Below are 11884 nucleotides of genomic sequence, written 5' to 3'. Positions count from 1 at the left end.
CTCATTGAATGTTGCGTCATTTGTTATTTTTGTTTTACACCGGTACCAGAAAAAAATGGTCCTCTTTGCAATGTGCGGCACTGCATATACGACACATGGACAATACAGTCTCTCTTATCTTATCTTATTTTATGATGCAAAATATGCTGCTTAGGGCAGTGATGCATGAAAGTTTGCATATAGGCTGAACCTTTCTATAAAAAAATATTGCCAGTTCTGCAACTGGAAACATGACTCTGTGGAACATACTGTTCAAGGACGCTCAATATGAATTATGCTGCAGAAATGTTTTGAATATGAAGTTGACTGCCTAGTTCAGCTCCATTAGCTGAAACAACAGTCAATACTGCAGATCAATCCATACAAACAGAAACGATGCTACAGGCTGAGCCACATCCTTATATAAGGTGACTACTAGCACAGTACAGATAACTGCCAGCATGTGGGATGCATAAATGTGGGATGAAGCCACATGACACACACGCCTAGTATTTAGTTTGGATCGGGCCTGTTAACCTGTATTATTAACAAAAAGAAGAATAAATAACAAAAAATAGCTCTGAGTATTAACATCTGTTCCTTAATGGTTGTGATCTGCTCCATTCAAACAACAAACTCTTTAAAAGTTCTGGTTCCCGGAAAAAGCGATTAGAGTGAGAGCTCTTTCTTTTTCATCTCTACTGTAGGTGTGAAGTATGAATTTGGGGTGTGAAGAGCGGCGTATCTTTACCGGAAAGTGAGGATTTAGCGACACCTAGCGGTTCAAAGCTAGGTGTCTGTCTTCGGTCTGTCTATTTTCAATCGCACGTTGACGTTTTGTCATTGCGTGACATTTATTTCAACAAAGGAACTATTTCTTCAAACAAGCGGACTTTATCGTGCACTCCATGATGACATGATCATCTTGTTATTGCTGCTCTTCCTCTGTATCTGTTTTCATTTCAGCTGGGGGATTCCTACAGAGACTGTAGGAGCTTCATGATGCTTCAATAAATACTTTGTTTTTTGTTGGGGAGCAGCTGAAGACTTCCTGACTATAATGCCACTACATTAATAAAAACACTCGCATTGGATACCCATACTGAAGATATACTGATATGTGCATGCAAGCAAAACAAAAAGGTCAGAAAATTGATGTATTTATAGCCTTCCATTGCCATATATTACTTTTTCATATAGTTTTGCGTTATTTGAACTGAGGTGAGAATAATCACACTTTTCCCAATATTTTTATTTTTTATATTTTTTGCATCAATATACATATCCAGCAGTAGACTACAGACGCACATTCAGTATCTAATGTGTGCCCGGATATATACTGACACCTGCGTGCTAATATAATCTGCTTTATTGTTATGCAAATGTCCTAGAGTGCATTAATTTGCAGCCACCCATACCTTTCACAAGTCCTGACTTTGTAGTCGGATCACATTTCTAAGTAATTGTATGAGCAACCTGTCTTTCACAGACGGTGGGCGTTAACAAACACAGGAAACACACACACACGCACACACACGTGCACACTTTTTGTTCTGCTGCAGAAGAACAGTGTGAGCGGGAGGAGTGACAGGCAGACTGCTGCTGGTTTGAATCAGGGTCACATTTATGCCTTCTTGACGCGGTGAATCTGCCACCCCTATCCGGCCTGCGGGCTCACAGAGGAGGCGAGGATGGAAGTGGAGGAGGAGGAGAAGAAGGAGGAGGACTCCCACTGGGAGATGAAGCACTTCACTCTGCCGTGGCCTCTCCCCAGGCTCCGCTCCCGCAGCGACACCTCCGGATTCCGCGCCAGAGTGCTGTTCAGGCTCCGGGGAGCCCTCTCAGGTAGGAGAAGCCACACGTGGGAGACGCCAGAAGTAAACCACCTGTTTCCAATATAACATGTCTCTTATTTCTTTGGGTGCAGTAGTTGTTCTTGGCCAGACATCATCTCATGACTAATAAAACAGCTGTGGCTTCCTGCTCTCAGAGAAACGCACTCCCTCTCTTCCTCTCACATTTTGCTCTGGATGCCACAAATACTATTTTATATATACTGTATATATACAAATACTATAGCACATAACATATCGTTCCTTACTCCTAATATACAGTGTTGAGCTCCCCCCCCCTAACCACCCTAACAAGAGACTTTAATATTGAAGTTCATCATCACAAAAATAAATAATTAATTGCATAAATATTTACTACGGTAATATGACACAGCTAAATCATCAGGTGCACCACAAGTCGCACGATGGGTCGAATATAGAAGTTGTGACAAAGGATGTCAGGTTAAATACATAACTGAAATATCCAGCTACTGGTTTGCATATATCATGAAGGCGAAGGAACGTTTCAAACCAATCCAAGGTTGAGTTCTAATAGTATAAAATCAAAGTGCACATACATTTGTACTCAATTTACATTACGGTGTGTGAATTAGTTTGAACTATAACATCAAGGTCTTTTTTCTGTAGGTGTGTGTCAAAATGCTGTTAACAGAAGAAGCCCTTCCACGGGCATTGTAAGACTTTGGCCACAGTGTTAACCCATATGCATCCTCAGTGTCTTACTTAAATGTCACTGTCACCGTGTTGCTGCTTTGAGGCCTTCGGCTGTGGAGCCCTTTGTGGTTAAAGTTGTAATTACAGAAAATGAGCAGTCAGGAAATGAGATTGTTGTGGTTGTTTATGTCTTCTGTCGGTTTTGGATGTTGAGCTTCAGGGTTCAAACCGTCTCAGAGTAACTTGATTTAGCCAGGAAAATTAAACACTATATGTATTGTTATATGCTTCATTAATAATCCTCCATTTTTTTCCATAGTTTTATGTATGAATTGAAAGTACAATTTCACTGAAATGCGTTCACAAAAAAACAGTTTGTAAATCCAGCAACAGGGGGCGCTAATTCACCACGTGCATTAAAACCTCACGCTGTTACATCTTTCACATCCATGCCACAGGGCGAAGCTTCACAAGGAGCCAGATTGAGACAGAGTTCATCTTGCTACAAATATAAAACAATGCGATTCTCTCTGAAAAAAACGGTGTCAAGGGGTGTCATATGATGAGATATTTATCTTGCCCAAAGAAAAACAATGCCCCTGGAGGGAAAATACCAGAATAAATAAACTGAAAGGTGGTGTGTCATTTTTATGTAGTTTATTTTTATTTGACTAAAAAGACAATGTAGCCCACGGGCTTGATAACAAGTCAACAGTCAGTATTTATTATTTCTTTACTTCTTTTTTATCAGGGATATGGAGAAGTCACTGATTAACTTTTATATGTTAACGCTTGTGCATTTACGTGCAATAAACCCACTTGTAGCAGCAATCATCACTCCACTATTATCTCTATATGCCACTGTAAATCATTTGGATGATTTTAAAAGCAGTTATTGCTTCTTAAAAATGTGATAACCTATTCATACCATGATATTATTACCAATATAACATCAGCATCGACACAATCGTGTGCAGAGGAAGATATTCCCCCTCAGACGTATTCAAGTTGTAATCAAAACTTGAAAGATATTGAGTTTCAATTCTGCTTTTTGACTTTTGCAAACAGCAGTTCACACAAATAATCTCAATAAAACTGCACCATCTCCTGAGGAAGATCATGTGATATGACTGAACAGCTATATTGAGTGGACCATGTTGTGAGATTTATTTTGTCAATTGAAAGATATTGAAAGTTCTCAAGCATGCAAAGAGCATTACTGTTTATACTCTAAAGATGATGTCGAAGAGCCAAATGTGTGTTGAGTTAGGGATGATTTTTAATGCTATTTTCTATCGCCATTCTAATATAAGAATATGATACCTTAATGTGTGTCTCCACATGAACTTGAGCACTCACACACATGCATTTGTGTATGTGTTTGTGAAAAAAAAATCAATGTGGGATAATGTGAAGGCTGAGATGCTCTTTGCTATCTGTTGTAAATAGCATGCCGTCCTCCGGATGGGCGCTGTATCACTCTTGTAATTACACAGGCAGAGACAAGAAGAGGAGAGAGGAGAGGGATGAAGACAAAAGAGGGTGGAACAACAAAGGAGCAGAAAATGAAAGCATGGCCAATTGATGACAGAATCAATGACAAAAGACAACAATAAGGGACCGAAAGAGAAGAGGGAAGAGAGTCAAAGAGAAATTATTTGTGGGGATGAAGGAATGATGAGAACAGCATTGAGCGGAGAGGAGGCAACCAGGGTGGCGAGGACAGGATGATTAAGGAGGAGGAGAGGACAGATAAAAGGCTGAAGAGAAGAAGAGGACAGCAGAGGAGTGTCCGCTTGCTGGTACACTCTGTGGGTACTCTCCTCGAAATAACATTGATTACAGACCCATTTAGTCTGCAATAACTACTTAAATGTCCTGTAATGCGGAGAACGGCCCGGCCCCTTCACTGCCCACATACAGTCTATCCTCAGCCACTGTTGGAGCTGCTGTAAAGCCACCGACAGACCCACAAGGTTCTGGTTGAGGTTTTTCTTCAGTAATTAAAGGCCCCATTTATAATCATTATCACCACCTTCAGCTGTTGCATCATAATCTCAAATTGTAGAGTTTAAATGTTGAATGTGGGAGAAACATTAAGGGTCCACCAAAGGTGTGACAAATCCTCCTGAACACCTATTTCATGACAAATGTCAATTGTCATGACAGTCCCTTCAGTTGTTGTAGGGACATTTCACTCAACTTAGTTCATCTTCTGGGGGCCATGAATGTTCAAAATGTTGTTTTGATCCATGAGATGTTTCAGTATGCACCTCACCTCATGTCACTAGCGTGTGGCTAAAATGTAACCTTATTTAAAGGTTCAAAATCCCTTTTCCAAGAATTATCTCACATAACGGCCATTAGCCCTTTAATTCATGAACAAAAAAAAACACAATACGAAGTAGCCATGTCAGTTGGGCTGATGAATTGGCACCAACACGGCGTTTACCATCTGTCGCTATGAATGGGCTCCGATAGATGACGCTTTAGATAATTGGTGTTTTTTTATTTAAAAATTAGTCTTCACGTCAACGGATTATTGTGTAGCGATAGGGTTAAACAATGTGGGCTAAACCTTAGCTGTTCACCAGTAACCGCTGACACGTTTTCAGTTTATTTCTCCCCAAAGGAGTTTTATTGCGCAACGCCGTGAGCTCTTTGGTATCGGCCAATTATTCGTCTACGGGGCCTTTTCCTGCTCCAAAACTATCGTCGTCACATCATCATGTGTGGGCATGTGTTCACGCTCAAGTCGTGATAGAGCAACGTGTAGACACAAAGTCTTCAGCAGCAGGAGGTCGAGGTGGAGGGAAAACAACAGACTTCATGTGAAACCCTAGTTAGTTTCCTGTTTCCAACTGACATTTGACAATGGTTTATTTCAATCATGACCATTGTCGTCTGCCGGCCTTAAACTCGAGTGCTTGTGCCTCGAGTTAACAGAACCTCAACCACAGTGGGGTCAAACCATAAAGACCTACTTCTTTGGTTCGGGAGGTCACAGTTGTCTGCGTGTGTTCTTCTAAACAACTATTACAAACTCATTTTATGATCCAATGTGCGGCACCTGTTGCCCCGAAGCTATACGCCCACGTGATTATAATGGCAGCAGACGACAGGTGATTGTAATCCAATAATTAAGGTGATTGCATGATGACACACAGCTGGGTCTTCATCTGTCAGTCATCTCTCTCTCTAGTTTCTTATCACACTCTCGGTGTTGCACGTGATCGTCTCTGGCCCCTGTTTTGTGCGCGTTGTTCTCACATATGTAACGGTGAGCAATAAGGGTTGGACTGCATGTCTTTTGTAAATACCGTGCGAGGTACGTCGCTTTTCGTGGTTTTCCATCGACTTGGTGTCTCGCGTGTGCGTGGGTGGCTGGGTGGGTGTTGTTGTTGGAGTTGGAGTTGATGAGCCAGTTGTTTTTCTTCTCGCTTCCTGTGAGCAGTTCGGTTGGGCTGCATCAAAAGTTAAAGTCTCTCTTTCTCTGTTGCCCCCTCCCTCCGTCTGTCTATCAGTAACTGCGCGGTTACTTGCTCATCCTTTAACTAGTAATGTGTCAACGCTGCACTGCCTCAAACACTGCTGTGTGTACGTGCGTAATGGAAATGTAATTAACGCTTAAAACTGCTGTGTTAGTGACAAAATAAAGTCAGTGAAAACAGAGACATTATGGACAAAAACATAGGCTTTTGGATTTTTACACATTAGAGAGGGGTGGCGAGGATTCGTTAAAAAGGAGGAAGAGGAAATGAGAGGGAATAAAACTAGAACTTGTACAGTACAAAGATGATAATGATAGCAGCTGCTCTTATGTACTCGATAACGTAATGGTTGTGTTGACATAATGTCTTTAATAAAGAACAGGAAATTAAAAATCAACCACGCTTGATTCACAAATAGCAGTCTTGTGCTATAGAGCGAGCTGCATACAGGCGACATATTTACTGTGTGTGTGTGTGTGTGTGTGTGTGTGTGTGTGTGTGTGTGTGTGTGTGTGTGTGTGTGTGTGTGTGTGTGTGTGTGTGTGTGTGTGTGTGTGTGTGTGTGTGTGTGTGCCATAAAAACAGAAAGAAAATGACCATCTGTCTTCCTCTTTCTTCCATCATTGATTTATAGCTCTCCTGTCTCTGTTAGAGTGTATATTGATGTATTTAGCGTTGTGATTGTTACTGATGTTGTGTTGTATGATCCATGGGTTTAATATCTACTTTATTTGATCATGGCACAGTCACTGTGGCACCATGGTCTTCAGGTGTGTTCTCCATTCAGCAGTTTGCCCCTGAATGTAATATTGAATATTGTGTTGCCAAGAAACGATCACGGTTACATATTTTTTTTTACAAATGTGCCTCCATAAAGACAGCAGAGCACACTTTAAACCAGAAACAAGAGCCTGAATGGAGAAATGTATAATGTCAAAAAAAAAAAAAGGACCTTTTCAGGACCTCGAGTGAAAGAACGGATGTATTAAGATTAAAATGTAACTGAGTTTGTAAAATGTCCATACTTCTTTTCAACTATGCAAAAATAGATTATTTTAATGAGCCTGCATGTGAAAGGGAGCCAAGTCTGAATGGCTTGTTGAATCACATGTTTCCTGATCTTGGCGGCCCACTAACAACGGACTGGGTTGTCTTATTCCACTTGGGTTATGTCAATATCACTTAATATGCCGACTGAATTGGTCCGAAAAAGTAGTAAACAATTACACCATCATAAATTTAGTTTTTTGGACATTTTGTGTGATGTTTTTCTTTGATTGAAATGAGGTTGAAAAGACCTTTTAAAATGAATTAAAGTTGAGTAGTTTACTTGCTTTGTTATATCATGAGGTGCAGACCGCCATGGCAGCAAGAAAGCTGTAACATCCAAAGAATCAATCGCTAGGTGGCCATGTCGCTGCCACTGAATCTGCACTTTAGACTTACACAACAAACATATCTTCTGTTTACCCCTTCGTAGTGAGAGTGGGAAGTCCGCTCACATCCGCTACAAGCACTAAAAAAATATAGACAGGAAAGTGCCACACTGAAAAGTAAGCACACTAAACATACAGCACACTACCTGCGTATTTGATGCATCTCCCTTCTATTGTCCTTCTCTTTCTCCACTGTCCTTTCCCCTCCTCTCCTTATTTCCTACGTCACTATGGGACCTCAACATGAGTGAGAGTGTAAAAAAAAAAAAGGGGTAAGACTGGAGCCAGACAGCAGCTAGAGGAAGGAGGAAAAACTTGACAGGCAGGGAGATGGAGATAAACGCAGGAGGAGACGCACAGATTAGGAGGCAGAATGAGGAACTGAGATGGAAACAAACATTAACTTTTAATGCTCTTTATTGGAGAGAGGGGAGGGGCGAGTGAGGAGCAGACAGTGGAGAGAGAGAGAGGAAGTAGTCAGCAGAGGGAGAGAAGAAGGGAGACAGTGAGAAAGGGAGGAGGGGGAGTCAGTTGGTGGGAGGGAGGGAGGCAGTGGTGATGTGTCGGGAAGAGGAGAGGATCAATTCACTCTGCTGATAATATTCCCCGAGTCAAGTCATGGAAAATGACGGTGAGTTCTCTTCTCATATATTGAGCTGGATCTTTTTCTTTCTGCATGCGTTGGCGTTCTGTGTGTTAATGTGACACAAGGCGTCGTGGACACAGAGAGAGATTATTTCCACCACTTGCTCTTCCCTTCTCACACCGTCCTTATTTGTTTGTCACCTGTTAGCTGGCGATTGCTCTAGGTGTACACGTGCACACACACACACACACACGCACACACACACACACACTGTACATCTTCAGCCTGTATTATGTGAGTTATTAAGCAGCCTGCCGACAGTGTTTAATTTGAAGTTACGTGCGTAAAGACCAACAAATAAAAAGGTGGCCATAGTGCATTTTAACATGCACATCAGTCAGTATTTCTAGCTTTGACTATATGCAAAATGAGTTTCTGACTTTTGTCAGAGATCATTTGTCTGTAAGGTTGCTTCTTTGCCATGATCCATAAATCTAAAATAAATCTGTGCCATATATCAATAACAACAGGGTCATGCATAATGTACAGGAACACTACTTTAAAGACAATATCAACAGCCCTGTGTGCAATATTAATAAAGTGCTAATGCTGCAAGTAGAACACTTAATAACTTTAAGGTTGGCTATATCTTCACTTAACCAGGCTCCTGGTGTGCCGGGAGGGCCAGTTTTGCAGCCGATATGGTGACGAATACTTATGAGGCCACGATCATTGTTTGCGCAACTTTAAAAGCGATTATTGTCTTTTTGTACGTTTTCCCACAGTTGTGTTATAGCGTTGTAGTTTCTTATATGACTAATAAGCATTGGCAGTATGTTTATTGTTAATATTTCCACAGAGGAAAGAAAAGGCCAATAATTCCAGGACGGCTCGACTGGTAGCCATCTTGGGTGCATGATACTGTTAGACTAAATGACAATAATACGTCAATGCATTGGTTGGTGTCATACTGAGCTGGAGGAGGCAGGCAGGCTATATATCGGGCCCATGTCATATAGTTTAATTACATCACGGCGTTTCTATTTGTTAATAAAGAAAAACAGAATAATAGATAATGTTTTGACTCCAGTTGTTGTTTGTCCATTCTCTGTTGTTGTCTTAGGTAAGCTTTTCAGAAATAAATCCACACATATTTGCTGTTGCGTGTTTGTGGAAACATCGTTTTGCAAGTCTAAGCAGCATCTGTGAGTGTGCACACTTGCATATGCCTGTGCTGGGATTTGTGTCTGCGGTGAGCACTAATGGTTGATCAAAATGCTCTTCTCTATTTTTTTTCAGCTCATTGTTGATCGTGTCATATTTTGAGTGTGAGTCTGTGTTCAGGAGACAATGCCAGGTTGAGACAACGCAGTGTTCGTATTTGCATGTGGCCATTTGACTTTGGAGAAGTTTGCCTTCAGGGCACTTTAGATCGCTAACCACCTTGGTTAGGTTGAGGAAAAGATCGTGGTTCGGGGTTCAAATGAACCCTTCCGGCAGAAAGCCCTGAAGGCAAACTTCCCCATGTGCGCTATTTACCATTGCACATTGCAGTCTGCACTAACTGGAGACACTGGACACTTTCATCATGAATACAGTCCAATAGAAGCTCTTCAACTCGATGCACAAACACGACTAGCAAATGAATTCACCGTTTGAGAAAAGGAAGTATACAACTAACTTTCACTCACTCACCCTGGTACAACAACATACTTCTAGCTTGGCACATGGATTTCCTTGATTGACAGGTAGGTCTGTATGACTCACTCAGATATCCTCATGTTAATACATTGATTTATTGAATGGCTTCGCGGCACGTTGTCTCATATTACCTTGGCTGGTAAATCTTCCGTTGGTGGATGTTGTTTACAGTCGTAGTTGTAAACATGGCAGGAATGTGTCAAAACCCGCTGCCCCGAAAGCAGCAACGTCACGGGCCATTTAAAAGCCCCATAAGAGTCATACTGTCCTGACTCCTGACGACTAGGCTGCTGTTTGTTTACGCTCCCCGTTCCCTGTCCTCTTGTGGCCTTCCAGTCACACACCCTTCTGAATCACAGCCACGACTTGTTTATCAAAACACAGTGTCTGTGATCTGATGTCGTTATTATATTTTCTCTCTGCTGTGGCCTTTTTTTGTAATTTTTTTTTTTTAGCGGTTATTATTAAAAACCCCACACGACAATATCAATCTTTCATCCATCTCTTCCTGTCGCTGTCTCTTTCTCTGTCTCTCTGGAGCTCGCTTTATCTTCAGCTCTCTGGCTGCCTGTCTGGCAGGATGTCAACTATTGATTTATACAGGCAACATTATAGGAATGATGGCGGCTTATGGGTTGTGCCAAACTGAATACAACAAACAGGAGATCGGGTTTCAGACGAGCTGGCTGGACGATGTGAAGAGGAAGAGAAATGACAGTAGCCACTACTCTATTGTTGCAACCAAAGACTGTAGAGTTAATGATATGAGGTAAAACCCTTTTTAATCTGCATGTACAGGGTTTTTAAAGGGGGGGAGAGGGGATAGAGTTGTGTTTGTGAGGAGGAAGGATTGGATTCAGCATGCAGGCTTTCTTTCACTGGTTGGATCAGGTGCAGGATATAAATGATCCAACATAAAGTTAACACTTTAGATTATTACCAGCAACCACACGCATTGTAATTCCTACACAGTTGAGTATCAGTCACTAATTAAGATTTCGTGGCTGCACTGCAAAAACAGGAAGAATGTCAGACCTAAAATGTCACAGTTTTAACCCCACCCCCCACGAAAACTTACAAATTGTAAAAACACATTTAGCTATACCATTGAATGTTTATGACTCAATAAGCAACAAGTCCTTTAATTTCATTATATTGTGGCATTGTCTTCTTCTGCGATGGTTTAATGAGATCCGACTCGAGTATTAGCCCCACCAGCTGTTTTGTTATTTGTATAAACGTAACATATGGAAATGATTTTGGTGGAAAAGTACAGTAAGAAAGTAATAAAAAGTTCATAATGCTGGATGGAGCAAAATCAAATGACATAAAAAACCCAAAACATTGAGCACGTAAAGCACAATCAGTGCATTTTTACAGGTCATTAACAATCCCAACAATGACACACACAACATGTATTTGACAGACTTCACAGTGCCACTGTATGATGATGATATTTCACTGGTTGTGTACTGAGACCATTTAAGAACACAGAAGTAGTTATTCTTGTATACCAAAGCCTGGACCTTGCTGAGTCACACTTGGCTCTTATGACAGCTGAGTACAGACTGTTGTGGTCCAGAGATATCCCGTCCCTAACTCTTGAAAAAGGGAGCTATTCCACGCTGTACCTGTGCTCCTTTTTGTTTTTAGACAATCACTGAATGGTCATAAATGCACAAAATGCAAATTGGCCCAAATGACAACGACACACACACACATGCGCGTAGATCCCCTGTCCTTTGGATATGCCAACATTATGAGACCGGCAGTACCTCAGTTTAATGAATAAATCAAGGGGACGGGAGAAAGTAGCACTTAAACAATTATTACCCCCTTGTTCCGCTGAGGCTACTACTTAATATTTGATGACTCCTTTCCTTTCTTCTGACCCTCCTCCTCCTGTCCTTACTTCTGCTGTTCCGGTCAATGAAAAGGTCAGCCCTCCCCTCCGTTGATCTCCGTTATTTAGTGTCAGGACAAACAGGACTCGGCTCCTAAAAAGTGTCACTTTCCAATACTTAATGCGGGTGTCCTCTTGACTTTGAGTATTTCCCCCAAAGAGCTCCATTTTGGATATTGTATTCTTGCAAAGATTTACAGTAAAAGCATCAGATTGATCTAAATTTTCCCTGACCTTAATTGAAAGGAATTAAGAGACTGAAGCCGGAGTAGCCAGAAAGG

At 41.3% G+C, this 11884-nt stretch overlaps 1 protein-coding gene across 3 annotated transcripts in view; it reads left to right on the top strand.

Moving 5' to 3' along the window:
• The first annotated feature begins 1513 nt into the window (after nucleotides 1-1513).
• phactr2 (phosphatase and actin regulator 2) overlaps nucleotides 1514-11884 on the top strand; it is a 33386-nt gene continuing 23015 nt past the window's right edge. Inside the window, exon 1 of one of the 3 annotated variants that reach the window (XM_034552873.1) lies at nucleotides 1514-1824. In XM_034552873.1, coding sequence (XP_034408764.1) covers nucleotides 1671-1824 — 154 coding nt within the window. In that variant the 5' untranslated portion in view covers nucleotides 1514-1670. Of the gene's footprint in view, nucleotides 1825-7933; nucleotides 8045-11884 lie in introns of those variants that run through there. The other 2 variants (XM_034552877.1, XM_034552876.1) reach the window with 2 other exon arrangements.

Source organism: Cyclopterus lumpus, chromosome 15 (genome assembly GCF_009769545.1).
Source record: "Cyclopterus lumpus isolate fCycLum1 chromosome 15, fCycLum1.pri, whole genome shotgun sequence".
Taxonomy (NCBI): domain Eukaryota; kingdom Metazoa; phylum Chordata; class Actinopteri; order Perciformes; family Cyclopteridae; genus Cyclopterus; species Cyclopterus lumpus.
This window is presented reverse-complemented; position numbering and strand designations above follow the sequence as displayed.